This window comes from Semicossyphus pulcher, unplaced genomic scaffold (assembly GCF_022749685.1).
Source record: "Semicossyphus pulcher isolate SPU_LCO1_2020_fin unplaced genomic scaffold, fSemPul1.0.p SCAF_16, whole genome shotgun sequence".
NCBI classification, from domain to species: domain Eukaryota; kingdom Metazoa; phylum Chordata; class Actinopteri; order Labriformes; family Labridae; genus Semicossyphus; species Semicossyphus pulcher.
The window spans coordinates 24,645,703-24,671,779 of NW_027211670.1; the positions used below are offsets into that span (position 1 = coordinate 24,645,703).

At 42.7% G+C, this 26,077-nt stretch overlaps 1 protein-coding gene across 1 annotated transcript in view; it reads left to right on the forward strand.

Moving 5' to 3' along the window:
* srcin1b (SRC kinase signaling inhibitor 1b) overlaps positions 1 to 26,077 on the forward strand; it is a 93,713-nt gene that overhangs the window by 11,005 nt on the left and 56,631 nt on the right. Inside the window, exon 2 of the mRNA XM_069664374.1 lies at positions 11,652 to 11,959. Within this exon, the coding sequence (XP_069520475.1) occupies positions 11,675 to 11,959 (285 nt within the window). The 5' untranslated portion in view covers positions 11,652 to 11,674. The remainder of the gene's footprint in view (positions 1 to 11,651; positions 11,960 to 26,077) is intronic.

The window sequence follows — 26,077 nt, forward strand, 5'->3', positions numbered from 1 at the left end:
CGGCCGTCACCTGGCATGATTTAGCTCTTATTATCTCTGTAAACAGACTTCTGCATGCAGCTATCAGTTTGTTCTTACATGTTGTGTCTCAACTCCAACTCCATTCTTACTTCTCAAGTTGCGAGTCAGACTGTAAAAAATGCAGCGCTCAGAAAAGGACGTCTTGGCTGGAAGTAGGAATGAGCATTTCCAGTGATTTCCATAACTCGAGTAATCTAATTACCTTATGAATGAGTAATCGAGTTCTCCCAAATTATACATTTTTTTTACCGTTGAAAAAGCATACGTTGGACACAGACCTCCCGGCCCAGAAATAGTCGACTGTATGCCTGTAAGAGAACATTAACTACGCTTTTACATGAATGTAAATAAATTGCCAACAATAGAAAGTAAGTGTAATTGTTAAGTGTAAACAGACCCTTCAATTAAAGTTGTTGTAACACTGTCGCAGCGGTAGCGGACTGTGTGGACTTCTGTTCTGTGTTGCTTCACACGTAACTCACATGTTTTCCCCTCTCGTAGCTCTTGTCCGGCCTGACGGTGGCTCGTACTCCGGCTCAACAAACGCCATCAGCTCACAGAAGCCTTCTCCTCCCACAACACTAACTGGGAGCATATCTACAGTCACCATGTCCGTTATTAGCAGGCTAATCTTCTCTGCTCTGGTATCATCATCACGACGTGTGCTAACAGGGCTAGCAAATGATGTGATACGAGACTGCCTGTTGTCTGTCTCTGCTGGCTTCTCCTTGTGCTTTAAGCTTGAAGTCGTATTTCTGTAGTTTAACAGCACATATCTTGCACAGCCCGTTATCGTCGTCTTTTTAGTCAAAGTGCTTCCAGACGTCACTTTTCCAGGTCACGGCTGACATGGTGCATGTAACTGAGTTAAACTACTTCAGCTGAAAACAATACATGTGCGGGTGCGAGTAGTGTAATGTTACTGGAACAATGACATCAATCCACCAGCCCTGGCTGGAAGTCCTTTATCGCTAACTGTTTCTACATCTGAAGCCCTGAAAAAGTTGGCCGTCACTCCCAGAAGTTCTATCATCGTCAGACGTTAGGCGATGGGTTCAGAGATTGGTGTCATGTTAAAGACACAAACAAGGGTCACACATAACGCTTAAAGTCTTACACTCCGCTTAGAGCCATACCTTCAGGGGAGCTATCCGTAGTGGAAAACTAAGTTGAGAAAGTTTGAAGTATGTATCGTGAATACTGCCGTGTGGAAAACACATCATCTGAAGACTCTTTTCCAGACCTCTAGCGCCTCTCTTTCTCTCTCCTCCTCTTGATGTTTGCTCATCACAAGATCAGTCAGAGGCTGTTGTGCCCGAGGCCTCACAGAGTCAACATGTGGAAGGTCAAGCGTCCTTCAGGCCTGGTTACGCTGCTGTAGGCTGTGTGCAGAAGGGATTGTGCTCTGCTGCCGGACGAAGCAGGAAAGAAGTGTGTGCTCTGTGCAGACCGGCCGCTCTGATCTGGATCTCATGTTGGGAGATATTTAAGTTTTCTCTGGTATTTTGAGACGCCCCATCACTTTTTTATCAATCTTCCAGCTGTGAATGAATTATGAATCACTCTCTGAAGTTAAAATGAACTTGAGGTCAAAGAGAGCGATGGCGGCTGCTACGTCCTGGTCCAACATGGTGCAAACTTTGTTCTCTCACAGCAGGAATCCTTCCAGTTTTAATACTGATAATCACAGCAATTATACATCTGTGTTTAAAGAGCGTAAGGGGTACATCTCTGAGAATAGTACTGCTTTGAAAGGAAGGAGAGAATACCTAAGAGGAAGGAACTCTCTGTTCTTCATACAGAAGATTGTAGGTTATACATATGAGCCAATCAGCAGCTCTCTTACGCTGCACACTGGTTCACTGTGATCCTGAACGCCTCCCTGCCGGCAACAGTTTGGAGGAGTTTTGCATTCAGCGAAGGCAGACCTCGTTCCAAATATAGCCCTCCCTGCGTTCAGATCTTGTTTGGGTTTTATTTTAATTTTCCAGAGCCCCGGAGAGCTGGATATTATAATTTGAGGATGGAGAAGCACCATTTTTTTCTCTCACACTCATTCCTGCCACAGAGCTTCCCTCAGTAATTAATGATCTCTGATGAATAGAGAGTTTCTGACTGAGAGGAGAGACGGTGTAAGAAGTGAAACCAGTCACAGCTTGTTGAAGGATGCCAGCGGCTGGAACTCAGCATATGATTGAGATTATGAAAAATGAATACATGAATACATTAATGAGAGAGCGGCCAAGGGGGCAAAGGCAGTGGTCAAAGTAGGACAGTAGGAGGAAGTCATTGGGAAACACTTAAACGATAAGAAATATATGAACGGTATTAATAAGTAAAGAAGTGAATGATGCATTTTTCTGTGACCTGATTGAGGCTGTATTTTAAAGCTGATGGCAAAATCAATACGTGAGAGAAAAAGGAGATAGTGTGTAACATGTTTGATAAGAATCCTGTAACTTTGTGCTTTTCTTTGTGTCACTGAGCAAAATGTGTACAAAATATTTGCTTCAGACGCTTTGTGGTGAAGTGGCCTCTTGCAAGGCTTCTGTCTCACCTCTGTAGCTAGCCTGGGGTTCACCTGGGCCCAGTGTGCGGCGTTTGTTGGCCAGCTGCTGCTGAGACACATCTTTCAGTGACTTTACAGTATTTTCTTTCGCCATGATACTGTACCTAGCTAACACCACACTGCCGTGACTGTCTTCATCGCAGTCTTAATACACTGAACGTCAACGAGTCCGTCTAATTCTGCCTTTTTATGAGTCGTACTCACGTTCGCGCTCTGCTACCTGCCACCTGGTGGCTGGTGGTTTCAGCAGCTGCTGATAGAGAGATAGATGCTGTGGGTGCTGGTGATGTGCGCCCTGTCTACTCCTATCTGTTGTATTGAAGAGGAGCAAACTGCGCATGTACAACTTATAACGAGAGTCAACGGGCAAAGATTCCTGCGCTCCCGGCCAGAAACACGTGACCTATCAGTAACTTTAGACAACGTAAACATTTTTAATTAAACAATTTTATTGCAGATTATACATTTGATTCACCAACCATGTAATACTTACCTTGCTAATAAAAAAAAACAACATTTCAAATTAATGTGAAGTCTTTTTCAGTGAAGGTCTAGCATGTCGGGAGTGGTGGGGCGGCGCCCTAGCGCCCTCTGTTGGCCAGCCGCCACTGGTGCTAAAGCTATTAAGTCACAATAGCTCTCCAAGATTCTCTGTGTCTCCGGCCTCTGCCCTTTTACTTCCCCCTGGCTTGTTGTTTGTCGAGGTGTGTGCATAATTCAGCTGTTGTTACTCCAGATCTCTCAGGGGGGGTTTAAATCACAGGAAGACGCTACAATGTTAGCATGGAGCAAATTTTCCAAAGGTTATTTGGATGAAAGATATTTAATCATCGTGCATGCCTCAGCGTCTGTAACAGAGCTGTGAATTAATGTTACCTCTCAGCTCTCTGCAGGTTTCACAGGTAACAGTTATGTTACAAAACATTTCTAAATATCAAAATCCAAACTGTATCAATGATGTACACTACTCTTGGGGAGTGCAGGGCAAAGGCTTTGTGTGCACGGATGTGAAGAGAGGATATGCAGCATCTCAGATCAATGGAAAAAGAGGGCAAATCAGTTTGGCAGATTTGCTTTTCCTCACATTTGTAATCTGATAATACACGAGTGAAAAGAAGCTTATTATGGCAGTAGGAAAAATCAATCATCAATTATCCCTTCAATATTCTTTATGCAGTCCAATCATTTCATTCACAGAGTTAAATGAAACAGGAAAAGGCTCTGTTGCTGATGGGACAATAAGTTGATATTAGAGTCATCGATCACCTCAAACCAGAGCCTCTTTGTTGAGCAGTTTGTCTCTGATAGGCGGCTTTAAATATAACAGGAAGGTAAAACACAGCGAAGATGCTCCATCAGCCTGCTGCCTTTTAAACCCTCCTGCTCTCTGTTCTCACAAAGGTCGACGCTGTCAGGACGGCTTACTTCAGGTCAGCAGCACAAATCTGTTGGTCAAAGTTCAGGACAGCTGAAATAATACCAACACAGTACACAGAGATTTATTTTCTCTTTATTCTATTGTTCTGTTCCAGTGGCCAAAATGATGCTGCAGAGCTTCACCATTATTAAGGCTGCTGTGACTTTCTACATCGATCTATCTCTCTATCTTTCTTTGTCTCTCTATCTTTCTTTATCTCTCTGTCTCTCTATTTTTCTTTATCTCTCTGTCTTTCTTTATCTCTCTGTCTCTCTATTTTTCTTTATCTCTCTGTCTTTCTTTATCTCTCTGTCTCTCTATTTTTCTTTATCTCTCTGTCTTTCTTTATCTCTCTGTCTCTCTATTTTTCTTTATCTCTCTGTCTTTCTTTATCTCTGTCTCTCTATTTTTCTTTATCTCTCTATCTCTATCTTTCTTTATCTCTCTGTCTTTCTTTATCTCTCTGTCTCTCTATTTTTCTTTATCTCTCTGTCTTTCTTTATCTCTGTCTCTCTATTTTTCTTTATCTCTCTATCTCTATCTTTCTTTATCTCTCTGTCTCTCTATTTTTCTTTATCTCTCTATCTCTATCTTTCTTTATCTCTCTATCTTTCTTTATCTCTCTGTCTCTCTATTTTTCTTTATCTCTCTATCTTTCTTTATCTCTCTGTCACTCTATTTTTCTTTATCTCTCTCTTTCTTTATCTCTTTATTTTTCTCTATCTTTCTTTATCTCTCTATCTCTCCATCTTTCTCTATCTTTCTATTTCTCTATCTTTCTTTATCTCTATCCCTCTATCTTTCTTTATCTCTCTATCTCTCTTTTTTCTTTCTCTTTCTATCTCTCTATCTTTCTTTATCTCTCTATCTCTCTATTTTTCTTTATCTCTCTATCTTTCTTTATCTCTCTATCTCTCTATTTTTCTTTATCTCTCTATCTTTCTTTATCTCTCTATCTTTCTTTATCTCTCATCGCTCTATTTTTCTTTCTCTTTCTATCTCTCTAGCTTTCTTTATCTCTCATCGCTCTATTTTTCTTTCTCTTTCTATCTCTCTAGCTTTCTTTATCTCTCATCGCTCTATTTTTCTTTCTCTTTCTATCTCTCTAGCTTTCTTTATCTCTCTATCTCTCTATCTTTCTTTATCTCTCTATCTTTATCTCTCTATCTCTGTCTATTTCTCTCTCTCTCTCTCTCTCTCTCGCTTTATCTCTCTTATGTCTCTATTTCTCTTTATCACTCTATCTTTTCATTTGATCTCTCTCTGTCATCTCTATCTATTTTTCTATCTCTTTAGCTATCTCTATTTATCTCTCTCTCTATCTGTCTCTAACTCTTTCTCTGTTTCTCTATCTATATTTATCTCTCTATATTTATCTCTCTCTCTGTCTCTCTCTATCTGTCTCTCTCTCTCTCTTTTTATCTGTCTCTCTCTATCCGTCTCTCTATATCTCTGTCTCTCTCTCTGTCTCTCTCCTTGGCAAACATAATTTAATCAATACAATGTCAGAAAATGATTGAAATGTTTTAAAAGAACTCCAAATGTCTAAAACTTAAATATGTCTGTTAACGATGTGAAGGATTAGATTGAGATAGTTTCCAATAATGTTTCTTTTGATTGTTAATCAATGAATCTGCTGACTGTTTGAGAGCTAAAAACAGGAAGTTAGCGACCGTGCTGCAGGTGCATGTTGACAACCTGCTTACCACAATAGACAGGACAACATGTGCGGTGCAGTGTCATACATGTAACATGTACACAGTCATCATCAGCAGCGTGTCCTCTCCTCCTCCTGCAGCCTCCAACAAAAGTCCAAATCAAAACCTCAGAAAGAAAATAGTTTCAAGTAAATGTGAGTGAAGCTCAGACGCCTAAAAATAATCAGACCTCAGCGTGATGAAACCGTAAAACTAACAAATGGCCTCTGTCAGACCCCGGCCATCAAGTGGCCAAGGTTGTAATACCAACGCACACACGCACACACGCACACACACACACACACACACACACACTCACACTGGCACACTTACAGCCTTGTAATAAGAAATGTTTGGACGTGGCCTTGAGCAGCCTTTTGGAATGAGTCCCGGACAGCTGATGTATGGTATCAGTGGCTCAATGACAATCAATCACTCGGTTTTTAGTCTCCCCTCAACTATAATGAACACAGAATAATGAATCATCTGGAGAGGCTGGCATCACACCTTTTTGAGTGTGTGTGTGTGTGTGTGTGTGTGTGTGTGTGTGTGTGTGTGTGTGTGTGTGTGTGTGTGTGTGTGTGTGTGTGTGTGTGTGTGTGTGTGTGTGTGTGTGTGTGTGTGTGTGTGTGTGTGTGTGTGTGTGCGCGCCTGTAAGACGGACAAACACACATTTTATTCTGTTGAAAAATGACAACCAGAACCAGGAAGTAAAATATAACCTCAGTAGGTCTTAAAATGGCAGATTTCTGTACAGGGTTTGGTGTGATCATTGAACTCAGATGAAAGTCTTCCTTCTGTTCTTTTCCACATGTTTGCAGTGTCTTATTAATGTATAAAACCGCCTACATGTATGTGAGTGAAGCTGAAATATAAGGTCTTCCTGGCGGCGACAGCATCACAGTTATAGATTCAACGGTGTGAGTAAAATAATAAGACAATTATCCTGCCATTCATCAGCTGCACTGGTAGCGCTGTTAGCATTAGCAGAGCTGTAATAACAGAGGTGACGCCAGGAGCAAGCTGGGAGGAGGTGGCAGCCCATTAACAACCAGCAGCAGCAGAAATGACATGGTGGAGTAAAGAAAGAATAGACGACAGAGCTGGAGCTGGTTTTACACATGGATGAGTAATGTCAGGGTTTCAGTAATATGTGCCGGTCTGGGCTTTCTGTCTGCAGCGTCTGCCTCTGGATGAACACACAGAATAGATTAAATCAGACATTACCTGACAAAACAGGCGAGTGAAGTAACATTGAAATAGAAAATAACATCTTGCTTTTATTTTTGAAAATTAGAGCCTTAGAGGAAGAGGTCATCATTTAAATCTGTAACACAAGTCAGGTACAAATGTTGTACTTAGATGTTTATCAAACATTAAAGGACCAGTTTGCTGATTTTCAACCTCAGTCCTATCGTGCTGTTATGTGGAGCTAATGCCACTATGGTGGGAAAAATAATGCAATTTGGCTCTGTGCCTTTGGAGGACACTGTCTGCTTCTCCAATGGGCCCTGGGAAACCTCCGCCAGACTACGTAAAACACGTCACCTGGCAGAGGCCAGGGAGCTCGCTAATCTACACTTCCTCAATCTAGGACGCCCGCCTCCGATGTCATGTCTCATTCAAAATCGTCAGGTTTGAAATGTAGACTGCAGACCTGAAGATTTTTTAGACAATCCACCGGTATATTGTCGTCGTGTTTCAGATTCCGTTGCCTGCAGCGAAAACGGTCGTATTTCACTCCAGCGTCTCTCGCTGGGCCGTTCCTTTCAGAGGGAGGGTGCAATGCATGCTGGGTGTTGTAGGAATGTAGAATGGGCGAAACCACGAGCTGTGTGTACATCTTTCTCCACAGCTATGGCGCCAAGTTAAAATATTATTGCTTCTATCGATTACAGAGAACAGCAGCTTTGACTGACTGTGGCAAGCAATATATATACGACGTGTGTTTATGAAAAAAACAAACAAATCTGTGACCAAAAAAAAAAAATGTATTTGGGGGGAAAAAGGGAGAACTAGATGATCAAATACCAGATGTCGTTATGCAGTGAGTGGTTACACTGGGCAGCTCCCAGTTGTGGTTGAATGTATTTCTATGAATATAGATGACACATTCTGAGTGAACGGCGGCTCTGCATGAGTTCAGTGTAAATGTAGGACAGACGTTACAGCGTCTCTGTAACTCGGTTGTTTTTAAGGAGACCTTTGCAGTAAACTCCAGCAGGTATTGCAGCAGATGACCAGCACGGCTTCTCCTGCTAAAATATAGCATCTGTTTGTCCCACATACATCCACACACACCTCCTCTACACACACACATGGTGGAGATTTGCTCGAGGCTTCCCATAAATTAAAGTGACAAGCTTCTGTCTAGATGTTCCCTCCGTCTCTCCCGGTCTCCCCCTCTGTTTTATCACTCCCTCTTTGCTCCTTCCTACCATGGATACACACCGGCATGCTGCTGCGCTCCTATTGGAAGATTTACTTCTGGGACCAGCTCAAACACTCTCTTCCAGACAATTTACAGCTACAAAAACTGCTGTTGTCAGGCTGAATCCCCGGAGAACAAACATTTCACATTCTCAGACACAAATGAAGCGACTGTATTCACACTGCTGCGTTTGTTCAGATTTTAAGAACCCACGCTGAATGAAACTCTTAATTAGTGGTTTATAGTCAATACAATATGAACAAATATCCAGGCTTTGCCCTTTAAACTTTTACTCTTGCTTTTAATATAAATAAACACACATTTTACCTCAATATTCAATAAGTTCCTCACATGATAATTCAATATGTTGGTGGATATAATATGTTCTGTTTACCCAGTGTGCTGTTATTATATGCTGGCTTTTATGCATGTTTATTAAAGTATAATAGGAACTGTAACTTCACCTATGAAGTTGCTGCATCACAAAGTTTCTTAAGTGCAAGCGAATGAAGTTTAAGGTCTTGCTTCGGTGCTTCTTTGTTTGCCCAGCAGGCATAAAAAGGACCTTATAGCACAGATCAATAATGTAGAGTCTTAATTAAAACAACCTACAGAAACAGGGTAAGAAACTACTTCTACACGACCTCTGCAAGTGTGTCTGTGTTTTAAGATGCACAGGTTCCACCATATTTATTACAATATTAAGACGGCGCCTGTCACATGATCTTTTCTTCCTAATAGATCATGTGACAGGCGCTTAAAACTAAAGTTATTATCGTGGATGTCGTGTAAATGTCTGCTTATTTATTTCTTAAAACTTAATATTTGCAATTAACCGTATGTGGCTCGCCCATGTTTATTCACACCGTTTCCTATTGTCTCTCAGTTTCTGGTTGCAGTTGTCTGTTGTAATAAATAACAAACAAGTGACAGGTTGTAGCTCAGCTAGCTTACCGGGTGATGCTGCAGTACGTATGCTCAATGCTTTTTTAGCTCTAGTTCTTCACTTAACAAACAATGTTGCAGATTGTCAAGTTGACGTGTCCCTCATAATGATCACGGAACCAGCTGATTATTACCTAAAACCACGAGGTTATAGTGTCAGTGTTTTGTTTGCATGTCTGTCTGCAGGGTTACTCAAAAACTACTGGCTTGATTTTCAGGAAACTTGCTGGAAAGGTTTAAAAGAATCTGGATCTCACTAACAAATATGCAATAATGACGTATCCACTGTATAAAAAGATGGACGACATGACAGCTCCCTAAAGTGAAGCCAAACCCTCTCTATCGCCCCCTGCTGACTGGCTGCAGTATAGGTCATAAAGCCCGCCTCCTCCATGTTAACAGATGGGACATGAGTCAAACTATACAAACATGGTTTCTGTTGTTATAGTTGGTTCTTATCATGCTGATTTATGTCCAAGTTAAAAGGGGTGTGACCTCATGATTGACAGCTCTGCTGACAAATGGGGCTCCTGCAGCGTTCTGTTACTAACACTAACACTACAGTCATTGCACTTTCCATAATATCTGCTTCAGACCAAGTTAAGTGTGTGGATCTTTACTGCGCAGCTCTGGCTCCACGTGACGTCAGCAGCGCAGAACGGCTGCACCCGTCACGGAGGGTATTTTGGATTCAATTTTGTACAGTGAGAGTCGATGGAGAGGTCATTGATCGAAACATTGTTGGAGCAAAATTAGCACCAGCCACCGGTAACAGAAAGTGGTTGGTCGATTTCAGACACAAAATATTGATCCAATTGATGTCTGGTGAATCTATCAAGTGCATTTTCTCCAACCATGTTCCACAACTGCAGAATGTTATTTATGAAACTGATTTCCAGATGAAGAAGAAGATGACATTTAGAGACACAACTTGTTTCTAATTCACTCACTGATCTAATATCCTTCTCCCTAGGCGTCTGTCAGAGGGCAGTTTGACTTGCATTTTTAAATGGCATCTGTTTTATGTCAAAACCCTTTTAATAAACACTGCAGCGACAAAGTGACTTCTGCTTTATATTATTTACAGTCTTAGCAGTTACAGTCGAGGTATAGAATAAGGCCTGTGCTTTGCTTTCCGTCCTTATTCCGACCTATTTTTAACTTGTGCAGCAACCAAACTAAATGTGCTCTCTGTCATATATACTCTACCTGTAACTTCTCACCTTCACCAGGTCTGCAGTGCTTTGTGTCTCACTGGTCACAAGGTGGCACTAAACTTGTCCCAATACGAGAACACCTCCTCTCTTTCTGTCACTTCTCCTCCACTGATTTTGACACAAATGTGAGACGTTGCTGCTGTCACATAATAACAGGGGACGTTTCTCTGCAACCGTTTTTTCATCCGTCCTGCCTCGGGGCTCTCAGGACAGTGGCAGTTGTTGGAATAGACAGACGCTGCAGCTGTTTTCAGCAGGGCTCTGTATGGCTGGAGGTGTGTGTGTGTGTGTGTGTGTGTGTGTGTGTGTGTGTGTGGTGTGCGCTGTGTGGTTCCTATGTTTAGGAAGACACAGAGAAAAACTCTTTCTTGAAGACAGTATACTGCACAGGCTGCTTGAGGACAGAATTAGCACGTGTGCTAGCGCCGCAGCATCGTTCATCGTCACATTAACACTCGCTGCTGCTCTCTCCATCAGCCTCCAGGTCTGACCTGTTAACTACTCTGTGTTTACACAGTTTGTTCTGGGGTATTGACACTAACCATGTGACCCACAGCAGAATGAGCAGTTTAAAGCACAACAACACATCTGCTAATCCATGCGCCACCCAAACTGATGACTGTAAAACACCTTTACTTTATAATGTTACGGATCTTTTTAGATCTTCTACCTCTCAGGCAGCCTTTAATTTCTATCCCTTGAAATTATGACTTTATTAAAACCTTTATTGACTTAAAATCTACTCATAATGCAGAATTTGTGGCCTTGACTTGACCCGGAAAAGTTGAAATGTTGTCTGTGTAAAATACGACTCATTTCAGGAGCTGTCATTCGGCGTGTGGATGCTCTCTGAAGACTACAAGGTCACTTTGTAGATTCAAATCTCTACATCTATATTTGAACCCGGGTATTAACCGCTGGCTGCCTGGAAGGTGGGAGATCAGTCTGCAAACTCATCTTGTGCTTTTGGTAAATGTTGGCTGTACGAGGTGATTTGTATCATAAGGCTGCAACTAAATATTATATTGTTATCTATAAAATCTTCTGATTATTTAAGAAAATGAAAACATTGGGGGGAAAAATGCTCACAATTTCTCAGAGTCATCAAGATCATCAAATATTTTTGCCTGAAAAACGACGTTATGAATCTATTAACCTGCTCAACATTTTGATTAACAGACCAGTTGTTGTAGCGATATAGGAGATCATAGAAACTGTTGTACAAATGCCATAAAGTGCAAAATGATTTGTTATAACGTACAATATTTTCACATGTGATTTAATAGTTTCACCAAATACAGCTATAGCTGTCTCACTGCTCACTCCTTCACTCTCCACTCCGCCTCTGCTGCAGGTCGAGAGAAGAGAAAGGGTCCCATGATCTCTGCCGGTGATGCCGAGTTCCCGCGGGATTACCACACCCTGGCTGCCGGCGGCGGCCGCGGGGCCCGGCGGTTCCCCGACAACAGCAACGGGGGCTTCACGTCCTCGTCGCTGGACCGCCGGCACAACTCGGTGGCCGCCAAGAGCCTGGAGGCGCTGAACAGCATCCACAAGGCGGACATCGAACGTCAGCGAGACGCCCTCATGGACCTCCAGAAGAACAAGTACACCAACAGCCCCGGCAGCATGTCGCAGGGCTCCAACGCTGTCGGACGACAGGTAACCTCACAGTTTCACCTGAATTCAACTCACAGCATACCAACGGATGTTTAATGTTTGTAACAGTGGTGGTCTTGTCACTGAAATCCTTCTTAATGCAACATGTAATACGAGCAGACACCTCTCTCTGACCTGATTAATTTCCATAAAAATACACTGAAGTTCGATTCTTCTGCGGTTTCCCAGAATCCTCCTGAGGGCCAGCAGACTTATTGGACTCTCCTGCACAGTCCCTTAATCATGTCTGATATTATTGTTTATCATTAAAGCAGTTTCTGTCTCAGAAAGGCACCGAGTCCTCAGAGAATACAAACAGAGAACACTGTGCATACTGAAAATATCAGAGGCCCTAAAATGACGTTTACTCAGTCACAGCTGTGTGCGTGGAATGAACCTGCAGGATACAGAATCATACGTCATATGTGTGTTTCTACGTTTTTATATTATAATCACAAATATTTAAACATTATACTGAACACGTATAGATAAACTAGAAAAGCGTTATGTCAGACTTTGTCTCTTTATACGTCGTTCAATCACCGATATTGATGCATTTCCAGTGTTTCTGTTCGGCCGTTTAATATGAGCATCTTGGTGTTTAAATTATAGAGCTTAGAGTAAGTAGGCTTTGCCTTTAGTCTTCAGAGACTGTTCCAATATGTTATTGGTACATTACCCGTCTATCTGTATTTTTTTCTGCTTAAATGACCGGAGCACATCATGTTCATAGAGAGTAAAGGTTACAGATTGTGATATTATGGTCCCAGATTAAAGTACGAATGTGTTCGTTCAACAAAGACTAAACAGATAACATTGTAAGATAGGAGGAAGTGTTACAATGTCTGTCGTATTGTAATTTCTGTAATATCTAATGTTTTATAGTTCAAAGTTGTAATCTCGAAGATCTCATTCTCTTTGGCGCCTCTAATGGTGATAAAAAGGTATTGTCGGAGCATATGTACCAGTTTAACCGGACGTCCACGGTCGGCTCCGGTTGTAACTCTTGATTTTCCTGGCTGACGGTCGCTTTCCTTTTCAGACTGTTTGCTTCATCTGAGCGTCGAGTTTGTTTCTTCTTCTTTGGATTTTCGCTTCTTGTTGAAGTTGTATCTGTAGTCATCCATCTTTTCTTTGTTTGTTCAGCCATAGTAGATTACTGTTTACTCGCAACACTTGCAGAGAGCGGAAAAGCAGCCGCTTAGCTCCGCCTACTCTCTCTGGCAGACCAACCACTGCTGGCTGATGGAGAACGCGTCACTAACTGGGCGCCGCTTGCGATTGACACCCAGTCTGTAATAATACTATATACTGCAAATGCAAAGGCTTTCCTCAGTGGGCGATAGGCTCAGTCACCATTGTGTTACCTCATTCAGAGATAGATAGATTTAACAGACATTTATTTACATCTTCCAGATTATGACTTTAATAACAAGGATTGTTTATGGTAATAATTTATTTTGGTCTTGATTTGTTCTGTAAATCAGCCAAAAACAAACATTAAAGTGGATAATAATTTTCATTATCCATCCAAAAATATTAATACTGTGATAAAACATGACTCATGCCTTTACAGAGAATCTGCTCTATACTGCTCTGCTCACTCCTACACACACACACACACACACACACACACACACACACACACACACACACACACACACACACACACACGGATCAGAGTAGACATTTAATTATTTAGAAAATATAAATTAAAGCAGCAGGAGGGAAGCAGCGATTACTTTTTGTTACCGGTGTGCGATAAAATGCAAACTTGACACATCCTGTTAAATTAATGTACATAGAAGTTGATGAAAACATGCTCTGAAAACTATTCAACTTTGCGACATAATTAATATTGGTCCAATATATCAAACAACTTATTTTAAAAGCCCTTATTTTATTGATAATCCAGGATTTTGTCAAATGTCTGTACAACTGCACTCTTGCATAAAGAAGTCTTGCAGACATAAACTCCACGATCCTCCATCACTGTCTGTATTTTAATGCAGATGAGGACTTCCATACAATAACAAATCCAGAGGAGAGTGCAGCCTGCGGGGAGGTTTGAGCTCTCTGAGTGCTTTCTGTTTCCACATGTGAACATTTTCTTCCTAGGAGATAATAACAGGCCGTCGGTGGGCTCTGAAACCCACACAGCCGCATTATGCGGCGAGATGCCTCTGGGGCTCCAGTCGAAGCAGCTTTATGACCGGCCTCCTGGGTCACTAATGTCCCCTTATAAGTGGTTATCATCTGAAACAGTCGGCAATAGAATACGGAGAAAAGGGTTTAAGTGAGACTGTGAGAAAATGTCAGGATGTGAAATCTTAAATGCAGCGCTCCATCACATCTCTCAGCTCTCCGTGTCTCTGCTCGCTGTTCTCTTCCTTTCATTCTGCCATCAATCACCACATGCTCTGATACCTGTGACAGATGGTCAGGAAACAACAGCCTGCCTCAGCTCCTCTCTGTGTAGCTTAAAGGAAGAGTTCAACAGTAAGGGGAAGTATATGTGCTTCCTGCCCAGACTGAGAGGATTTTATGGTCTCCTTCAAGCTGTCAAAGACGGGTGACGAGGTATAATGAACAGGAAAGGTCTGTGTAGAGAGGAGGTCAGGGTGGTGGAAGGGGTCAGACACAAGACTTTCAACCTGCAGACACGGGTGTGTTTCCCTTTGAAATCAAAGTGTATGTTGACTTTTTTTCTAACTTAGCAAGTTAAGTTCACTTTAATGATGATAATAAAGGTCCTCTGTTATTTCCATTCCCTCAAAGATAACTGGACTCTAACGGCGAAAGCTACCTGACTATTGTTACCATGATGTGTCAGATCACCAGCCTGACTCTGTGTTGGCAGCTGTAACTTTGGATGAGGTGCTTTTTCTTCCTGCCCCACCGATCAACAACTGGTGCTTCGGCCCTGATGGCTTCATTTCCACTTGACATTGATGAAGTAGCGAGGAGCAGATGTTGTTTTTCCCGCAAAGTTTATATCTGTTAATTGCTATCAAATCACAAGAAAACCTCTGGATCTATAAGCTGGACGATGAGTGGAACTGAGAGATGAAGGCGCTTCTCAGCTCAAACTGGAACACTGGTTGTTTCCATCAGAGAAATCTGGGATGTGTTGAACCAAAACATGACAGCGACCTTTTTGCAGACTTACGGGGGTACGTTTGTGCTTCTGCGTTTGATCTGAACCTACACCGATCAGACATAACATTATGACCACCTGCCTAATATTGTGTAGCTCCCCTTTTGCTGCCATAACAGCCCTGACCTGCTGAGGCATGTTCTCCACTGGACCTCTGAAGGTGTGCTGAGGTATCTGGCACCAAGACGTGAGCAGCAGATCCTTTAAGTCCTGTAAGTTGCGAGCTGGGGCCTCCGTGGATCGGGCTTGTTTGTCCAGCACATCCCACAGACGCTCGATTGGATTGAGATCTGGAAGCCAAGTCAACACCTTGAACTCGTTGTTCCTCCTGGAAACCATTCCTGAACCGTGTCTGCAGTGTGGCAGGGCGCATTACCTGCTGAAAGAGGCCGCAGTCGTCTAGCCATCACAATTTGGCCCTTGTCAAAGTCGCTCACATCTTTACGCTTACGCCCATTTTTCCTGCTTCCTACTTTATGAACAAAACATTCACTTGCTGCCTAACATATCCCACCTGCTGTCAGGGGCCATTTTAACGAGATAATCAATGTTATTCACTTCACCTGTCAGTGGTCATAATGTTAAAGCTGATCGGTGTATATGATGCTGCGCGAGGCAAATATATTTCAGCTTCTGCTTTGGTGAAGTGGTGTGGCACGCTCTGTCACGAGCTCCAAACAGGCAGCGCGTCAGAGACTCTCTACATGGAGTTGGACTTTCATCGGGCCAGAGACTCAGTCGTCACTGTGTTAACTCGTGCAGCAAAAGATAGTGACTTTATTATTGAACAGAAGAAAAACTTTAACATGTGTAACCATTTGTTATCAATGTTCAATTCCTTTTTACCAAAATTATCACTACATTTTTTATTTTTGGCTTCCTGCACACTTAAAAAAAAAAAAGATACACGATATCTGAATATGTGAGCTTTTCAGTGTTCATGCTACGCTAGGCTAACCACGTCCTGACTCCAGCTCAGGACATCAAACTTCTCATCCCGCTCTCAGTAACAAGGCAAATAAGAGTATTCCTACAATGTTGAACTATTCCTTTAAGTGCTCCCTCTCTCTCTCTCTCTCTCCTCTTGCTCCGTCAGCTTGTGTCCATCACGTCTCAGTCTGCTGCTCTCTCTCCTCCTTCCTCTCCACCCACTCTCTGCTCTTTCACATGAGTGTGTCTATTTACCCGAACCACACCATCTATCTCCTGATGAAAAAGGTGCTCTGAGACCGAGCGGGATTGGGAGAGAGAGAGATGTAGAAACAGGTGGAGTCTGCTGTCGTCATGGCAACCCGCTGTCTCCCATATAAGGCAACTGAGTGATATCATATGGTTGGCAATGCCTGGGCTTTGGAGGGAGGCACACGCTGTACTGTGTGAGCAGCAACAGCAGCAGGAGAGAGAACGAGCGACAAGAGGAGACACAGTAAAGGGAGGGAGGGTGTTTTTTTATGTCAACAGGGACGAGGGGAGAGAGAGAGTGACAGACAGAGCGAGAGAGAGAGAGAGAGGGCAGGAGAGAAGGAGGAGGAGGAGGAGGGAACAGGAAGAGATGCTAACAGCCTCCTAGGCGCTACTACGGGTACCAGCGAGGGGGACTCTGTCGGATCCTCAGGGCGCGGGAAAGACACAGAGCCGCAGTGAAAAAAAAAGATGGAGAGGGGGGAGGAGGAAGAGGGAGGCGTGTGGAGCGGGAGGATGCGCCAGGCGGCCGACGTGCTCATTAAGTAGCAACGGTAACTCTCTCTAACCCCGTCATTGCATCCTCAGCTGAGACGTTTCCTCTGCTGTGCTGCCATGACGGCTTCTTCTTCTTCTTCTGCTGCATGAATGATGACGGAGAGGAGGGTGGAGGAGGGATGTAAAGTGCAGGAGTGTGTCTGTGTGTGTGTGTGTGTGTGTGTCGGCATCTTCTTAATGTGTGTCAAGGCAAGGCATGTGTGTGTGCAGATCTGACGTGCATCTTCTCCTCCCTCTCTGTGCAATGTGAGTGTATGAGTGTGCATTTGAGGGGAGGGTCCGTTTGCTCCCTAGCAGGCAGGTGTCGGCCAGGTGTGTCTGTGCTGCCGCAGTGATGTGTTCATGAATGCATGTAAAAACAAAAGTGTGTGAGCATAAACACAAGTGTGATTTCCTGTAGAAGTGGGTGCACATGTGTTGTGTGTTTTAGGGCTGGAGAGGAAGAGAGTCAGACTGTGAGTGAGGGGAGAAAAAAAGGAGGGTGGGTACAAAAATGGCTACTTGGCATGCAGGTCAGGCACGCATGTCTCTCTCTTTGCTCATCCCTCTTTTTGCTTCTTCTTTTTCCGTCTCTCCTTCCCGTCGCTCTCTAAGCTCTGCCTGTCTCTGTGCATACGAGCGCCTCGGGATTTCAGCTCAAGTGATTGAGAAATATTGCAGGCAGTAATCACTGAGTCACGGCGCATAGGGGGCCTGTTTGTGTTAGAGGAGACAGGTTTTATGTTCCAAAAAATGTCCGTGTGTTGGTGCATTAAATTATTTGTGGAGGGACTTGGCAGGTAGATTTTCGCCGCTCTCGTTTAAGGTGAATAAACCAAGCGAGTGGGTGATTAAACAGTGAACGGCTCTGTGATATGTTAGGGATTATAACACGATGGGTGCTTGACTTCACAGTTATCAGCTGTTTGTTTCTGTCACTATTATTCTGACAAGCACCTGTGAGCAGGGTGACGATATTAACAGATATTTTGCAGTTGTCGTCGCGTAATTGTGAAGCGACCGAATGGAAGTGCTTCGTGAAGTCGGCTGGAGGTTATGCAGGTTGTTCTCTTTTTGAGAAATTATCCGTGACGACATTTTTATTCTTTTACAACGATGACGCAGAAAGTGAACTGCTGAGAAATCAATGTGTGTGTGAATTCAGTGATTGCAATCTTTAGACAACGTGAAGGCAAATGATGACTCTGCTAAAGATAAAGAAGTCACAACACAGAAACTTTCTGACAGCATGAAGGACGGTGACGTTAATCTGATCCTCTTAATGCATTCATGTGACTTCTGCAGACATACACCTGCAGCTACAAGCAGTAACATGTCAACTGCAGAGAAAGGAGCGTTTAAGTATTTTCTGTGTTGTAGAATAGAATGAAACTGAATTGATCATCACGTTAAATAAAACAGGGTATGCTTGAGTGTGTGGCTGATGATGCATATCCACCCTCTCCTCCAAATATGGTCACGTCTGACTTCAAAAATACACAAGATATTAACAGCCAACGTGCCGGACTCGAGGCTTACAAACCAGTACGTGACGTCACACTAGCCCTGGCTATGCCCTCTCCTTTAACAGTCTATGAGTAAAACATGCTGCACATATACGACATGCAGTATAACAACACTGACTGTATCAAGAAGTTGTTAAATACAATGCACCACCTCTGGATGTCACATGGGGGCCGGTCATTCGTGTAGCAGTATAGCCGCTATGGTACATTGTAGGAGCAGAAACATCATCATCTTGCTCAACCAAGGAGGATTCAGGAGGAGCAGGTTAGCTTGTATGCAGGTTGATCTCCTGAAGAAGAGGGACAGTTAAGGCTCCACTGTGACACTAAGCTTCCTCTCTGTTTCCAAAGAACCATCGGTCGGTTCTGTGGCCTTGTGATTAGTTTACCTCGTCTAGGCTCAGGCCATAGCTGGTGGAAGTAGTCGATTGTTTAGCTCACTGTGTTGCTGATCGCAGCTTTGTCGGAGGTGCCCTTTGGAGTGTGTGTCCAAATGGAACTAATGCCTGTTTGGGCCGTTGGGAACAACTTATCTGATGAACTTCACAATCGACGCTGCCCTCCTTTGGGTCCTCACTTATACGTGTGCCAAGTTTGCAGACGACTGAGTGAACTTTACTCGGGATAAGCAGTGAACCCACAGACAGAGAATCCTTCATTTAGAGTTAGATAGCTGGATGGCCAAGTTGATGAGCCTCATGTTGCTCTTGCGGTCACATTGAGTGATGGAACACTTGAAATGAGGGATTTGTTGACTGCTAAAAATATTTGTGGACTTGCAACAATATGCTCGATCCAGTAAATTTGTTGCATAAAAACATAAACAGAGAAACAAACTTCCCTTTAAGGAATGTTCCTCAGACGTTCTGCACCGTTTCCACATGCTGCCCATTGATTGTCTCTCGCCTCAGTGTTTGGAGCAGATCATCACTTCTTATGTTTGCTGGAGTTCAGCTTTAGTGCATTTTGCTGACACTGAGAGCAGTCACATGCTACATTAACACCACCTCTTCAGTCACATTACGCTCCTACAAAGGGCCACTAGAGGCCATGTCATCTACATAGTTTAATTAACCATATTTAACACATTTTGCATGTGTACATGAGCAGAAAACACTTATGTTAAGAGGGGAAAAAACGGTAGCAAACATCCTCATCTGACTCGACATACAAAGAATTGAAATGTTTAAAATATTCATCTTTTCCTCAGAACTTTAAACGGTTTCTTTCTGCAGAGTTTTCATGCACGATCAGCCCGACTTTCCTTGATCTTGTCCAAATGTGTCGGGCCTTGGATGCAGTCTGAAGTTAACACAAGGGTAACAGCGCTGCCTGAATGGAAGCACTGCATGGTTGAGTATTATTGTTAGTGTAACATGAGGATGTGGTCGATGGTAAACGTTAAGATGGGAGGGAAACTGTATTAAAAGCTCATTCCCACCAACAACATGGGCCAAAGAGGAACCCATTACATGTTGGATTGGACCCTGATCCAACTTCAGAACGAGCAACTAAATTTACAATGTAGTTTTGGAAAAATATCCAGACATGTAAAGTGGTTGCATCTGCAGTTGTTGCATCGCAGTGAAGAATGGGATTGCAGTTAATGTAGAGTCCTTGTCCCGATCATCCAGATGATATCTCATGAAAGAGATGAAGGCTACAGTTTATCCGACATGTTTAAGATGCAGACGATGAGAAACATGGACACATGTAGTTGCTGACTTATTGTAAATGTTTGCCTCTTCTCAAAAGAGTGATCTCAGTCAAGTTTAAATGTCCGATTCATTGTCTGCCTGACATGTGCTTCCCTTTATCCAACACTTTTAGTTGAATGAAATTCTTTCTCTTGACTAAATATAATTAGCTGATGTGGTTCTTTGTTTGTACGCCGTGTATTCTGCAGAATATTAAAGAAGGCGGCCAAAAGTCTCATTGGGGATTCAGAGTGTGGCTGTAGACTTTATAAATGTTTGATTAATGGGGAAAGAAAAGCTTAATTGTTTTGTTTTGTTGTAGTAAAACTGCAGCTGACTGAGGCTACGTGACATCAGCTCTGTTTGCCTTGTTTTGGTCACCGGGCTTCACAGAGGCCCACAAACATCTCAGAGCTCTGAAATCTGGGTCGCCGCTCTCCACAGGCCTGCTGGTCTTTATTTCCCAAACCCGGTTTCTTCTATCCGGCTGCCTTCGCTGCATGTTCAAAAACAAAGTGAGATGGATTTCAGAAGCTTCTCAGGTGAGAAGAGAGAAAATATTTGCAATGTAGGCAGCTTCCAGAACAGCTGCTCAAACAGGAATGAAGTTCCACCTACACCTTAGTTTGATTATCAAAGAATTAGTTTATTTGAAAGCTCACAGCGTATGTGATGAGTTTAGACTCATAGACGATCAAAAACCTGTGCTCTGAATGTGAAAGTAACTCAAAGGTGCAAATCAGTATTTAATTAAAGCAGCAACAGCATTGAATCTACACTCTCACCTTCACCAACGCTGTTACAAATAATGACAGCCATTTGTACATTTAAAGTGCTGAGCTTTAAATATAAACACAACCAACTCTGAAAGTGTTAGCAAGTGCTGCTGGGAACCGTAAGAATATAATGAATGCAGCTCATCCTCAGAAAAATGCTGCCCAAACAAGTCGTCTGTAGAGCAGCTTATTACAACACATATTCATTGTAAGGCTGCTAACAGAAGTTAAGGAGGAGCTCAGGTGAGGGCGCTTACAAGTCTGTGTAGGGAGGATGGCGGGGTGGATGGATGGGTCAACCACAAGACCTTCACACAGGAGGCTGGTGTTCATGTCCAATAAGTAAACCAAAAACCAACATGAACTCATTTAAAGTCATGTGAAAGTTAACTTATGTTGGGGCGCTGGTTTGGCTCGGTTGGTGGAGCGGGCGCCCTGTGTGCAGAGGCTGCGGTCCTCGGCGCATTGATCGCAGGTTCGACTCCCGGTCTGCCGATCATTTGGTGCATGTCATCCCCCACTCTCTCCTCCCCACGTTTCCTGTCTATCTTCAGCTGTCCTATCAATTAAAGGCAAAAAAGACCAAAAAATTATCTTAAAAAAATTTGAATTAACAAAAAAAAAACCCAACAAAACGTTTACTTATGTCAACGGCGGAACGTAACTTTCATAACTAACGAAGTCATTTTCATCCAAACTACAATCGCTTCCCAAACCTAGCTAAGTAGTTATGGTACATAAAATAACTTGGGCACACAAGATGACTTACAAACGTAACATAACCATACTTTCACACTTTTCTTAAAGGGGGGGTATTATTCTTTTTTCAAGCTTCTCATTTTACTCTGTGATACCTGTGGAGTAGCCTCATGTGTCTCACACTGGTGCTCTGTGCAGGCCCTCATACTGCCTCTGCCTTAAACGACTCAGTTAGCTCTGTCCCTTTAAGAAACCCCGCCCCTTAAAGCCCACTGTCTTCTGATTGGCCAGCTCTCCAAAGCCTGCTGAGGCTGCACTTTGTGATGTCACAAAGAAGCCTGGGGATTACTCCAACATACTTTTACCTACAGATTTGAAACTTCATCCACGTTTAGTTTGGACATCAAACATCATAACATTATATATATGATTTATACCACGTCTTTAACAGAGAATGGGATGTAACTTGGCGATCCGCCTTTTCTTTTAGGTCCACTTTTGAACGTCAGTTGCTGGGCAGTGGTCTGGAGCTCAGCCAACAGTCCGCAGGTTGGGACTAAATGAAAACGTAGCGCCATGGTGACATGGCTGTCTCTCTGCTCTGCTCTCTGTCTGTCTGTAACACACACTATTGTAACTTTTGCATCTTTATGTCTTAATTTAACGTCTTAATTTCTGTGAATGAGAACAGTCCGCTGTGTCGTTGCTGTAAAGAGCTCCAGGTGTGACGCGGTTGGAGCAGACAGACACAGTCGGCAGGATGAAGCCTTTAAAAACATCCTGGACCTTCCTGCGGGGTTGTACGGAGCTGTAGGCGTGGTAGTTTGTTGTTTGGAGTAACGGCTGTGAAACAATCTGATATGACACATGACACATGTTGGATAAATGCTTTTGGTTACCTTACAAGGTGCTGTGAAGTTTGGCTGAAGCTTTTCATAGAAAGAATCTAATGTTGAGTTATTTCCTGTAAATGTTCTGAGTCAGGGTCAGCGCTGGCTTTGTGATCATGTCATGTGTACTCGTAATCGTCCACCCCAGTAAAAGCAAAACTCTGTCTCCTTTCACTCGTCTGTCCTTCTGTGAAAACAAAGTAGTGATGCTTCCAAATTCTTTGTGCCCATGGTTCCTTCGGCCTTTGTTTTCCAATGTGTCAAATGTGATATCAGACTCAGCTACAAGTTAATTAAGTAGCTCTGATGAGGTCATTACATCACTCGATTACTGTGGACTCAACCTCTAACAGAGGCCTGCATTCATACAAACACTGTAGAGACATCTGTTGTAAAGCAACAATACAGGTTCTGTTCTCAACAGACAAAGCTCCTGATAAACCCCGACTCCTTTCTAACCAATAAATTATAGAAGCAGACATCTTGGCACAAACGTTATAAGGCCAGTCGGCTCCAAACATCCCATCCTCACCCAGAAGCTATTTCTGTGCCTTCATGTGGGATGAAGTGATGAGTTTAAGATCACTGTTTGCTCTTCTTTAGAGGCAGAGAATTACTGTCAGGCAGGCTGTTTTTATTGGTCAATACCAAGCTGGATTTGTGTTTTATCTTCTCTGTTGAGATTGAGCCTTGGTTTAAGTCAGTGACTAAACTGATCTGAATCTTTGACTGCTTTACTTTTTTGGAACATAAACTTAACAGTAGAAAAATCAGAGATCAGCTTTCTGCTAAAGGTGCATTTAAATTTGCTATCACCTCCTTGAAGGAAGTTCTCTGTATTGGACCGTTTGTTTGAGTGTCGGCAGGATTATGAAAAAACTACTGGCCTGAATTTCATTAAACTTTATGTCAGCATTTAGAGTGAGTCAGGGAAGAACACCACACAGTTTGAAGTTTGTCAGGGTCATGAACAAGCAATGAGAGCAAAAACAACACTCTGCAAGATTTTAGAATAGTGCTGCATAACACACTAAAGGATATAAAGATTGTATTGTTTGCCAGAGAGGGCCGTTAGGACCGTAGCACCTCACGTGGTCTGAAGCAGATGCCGGGGCTGACATGGTGCGACAACCTGCTGAAGTGATGCACTGAGAAAAAACAAAAGCAGATGGTTTAACAGGAATTCTCAGGAGGAACTAAATTTATATAAACAAACCAAAACTCCTGTGGTGTAAGCCCCGCCTCAGCAGAATGACTGTATGAGTGGCAATATTGGTTGATGAGCTGATCGCTCTTTCTTAAAGTGAAATATCTCAACAACTGTTTGATGGATTGACACAAAATTTGGTCCAGACATCAATGACCCGTGTAGGATGAGTTGTATTAGCTTTGTTCTTTACTTTTAACATAGCGCCATCTTGACGGCAGAATTTTAGTTTGTCCAATATGATTATGACTCAACAGCTTGTGAAAATACTGTCCCATTAGTGCGCTTTGTTTAGTGCTTAGTAGCCAACAAGCCAAGCTAAGACGCTAACTTTAGACCTGATTAGCATAAAAATGTTAGCATAAACATCGGAGCATGTTAGCATGCAGAAGACGCTAGAGGTGGTAAAGTCATATAGATTTGTCACCTTCTCTATGTTTGTATTATTTGCAACAACAGTGTGACCCCACCCAAACCGTGATGTCAGAGGAAAATGGCCGCTATGTGAAGTAGTCAGTGGCTCTTTTTTTGTAACACATCTGAACTGTAGGCGAAGTCAGTTCAGCCGTCTAGAAAACAGTGAAGATGTGTCACAGTAAAAATGAAACTCGCAGGTTTTTGAGATGTTCTGCTGAATGAAAAAAACATTGAGCTGAAAACATAACCTCCTTGGCAGAGCGAACTACACTAAGCTGTATATCTCTGTGTTATTGTACGGCATAAAACAGCCCTGTGTAGGCCACACAATGTCACTTCAGCTGGAGGACAGCCACCCATTCATTCCTTTGTGGCATTTTCTCTCTCATTGGTGTCAGGAAATAAAAAGCGCTCTGAATTGAGGAACGCAAAGACCTTGTTCATCTGTTTTAACACTCTTCAGTCTGAGCTGAGAGAGGAAATTGTTCAGGAAATACTCTGCTCTGAGATACCTTTCATTCAGGTGATGATGACAGAACCTTGAGTGGGTTGCAAAAAACCACCAGACATGAACCTGAAAGTGACGCATAGTACTGGCTGTCGGAAATATGCAGGGATCAGACGGCTGTTATACCGCAGACACTGTTCTGTTGTGGGAAGAATTCCAACAAGATTTTTGTACCTGGCAGCTTTGATTTGTTCTCCTTCTGAAGGTGTTGCATGGGAGCAGGCTAGAGCAGTTCTTTAGACCAAACTTTGATAAAACCATTATCCAAACTATCACTGTATCCTGGAGCTTTAACATTTCCCTTCACAGACAGTTTCAAAGTATTACCCTCCTCTATTTTAGCCAGCGACTGTAGAGGATAATTGATGTTTCTGTGGATCAGGGATCGTGTCAAAAGGGCTCCATGATGCCGCTGAGAGGGGAACATTTACAACACAGATTCATGAGCAGATAATTGATCGTTGATGTGGATAACTACATAACTAAGCGAAAAATTTATGCAAAATCATTCAGGTCACAAACTAAAAGGGAGCCTCATCATCTCAGCGGAGGCTGATCAGCTTTCAACTGCATGACAAACGTATCATCCAACACGGCTCGTGCTGTTTGTGGTTGGACATGTTGGCAGGAGTCGGCTTCAGTGTGGTGATGTTCAATATTAAGTTCATGTGATCTGATAATAGAAGATATTTTACATCTTATATTGTAGTTCGCATGAAAACATCAGAAACCAACAAGGAACACGTGCAGGGTTTGTATTGAAAGCCTGATACATGTTATACTTGTGTAGGGGTGGGACAAAATATAGATACGGAAATATATCGTCGTCCTGACTCGTGCAAAACAATAATCGATAGGCTGGCGCCAAATATCGACCGTGTCACTACTTCATGACTCCTCGCGGTGGCGCTTATGACATGAAGAAAAGACGACGACAGCGGGATTATGTGGGACGAAGAGATGCGCCACTCGCTTTAAAATCCAGAGTCCTGATTTGGTTTTACAGTTGTTCTATAGTTATATAGTTGTTATATTGTTATATAATGTAAATTTACAGACTGAAAACACATCCATGGTTTCATCTCAGTTTGTGTCACATGATGTAAAACTGACACCAAATTGCAGTAAAGAAATACATTAATCCTGCACTTCACCTGTTTAAGGGCATTTTACCTTCTGCAGTTAATCAGATGTTGTGATGTATCGTTATATGATTATCTTCCAATATATCAATTATTGTAGAATCACTGTATCGTGATATTATCGTTATCGCGGGCCACGTATTGTATCATGAGTTACCCTGCGGTTCCCCCTCCCACTGGCAATGATCGGTAATTGAGCATTCTTCCCAATTTAACCAGACGTCTCCGGCCGGCCATAGTAGATTACTGTTTACTCGCAACACTTGCAGAGAGCGGAAAAGCCGTGATAAGATATACTGCAAATGCAAAGGCTTTCATCAGTGTGGCTCCGTCACTATTGTGTTACCTCATTCAGTGATAGATAGAGACTTAACAGACAGTTA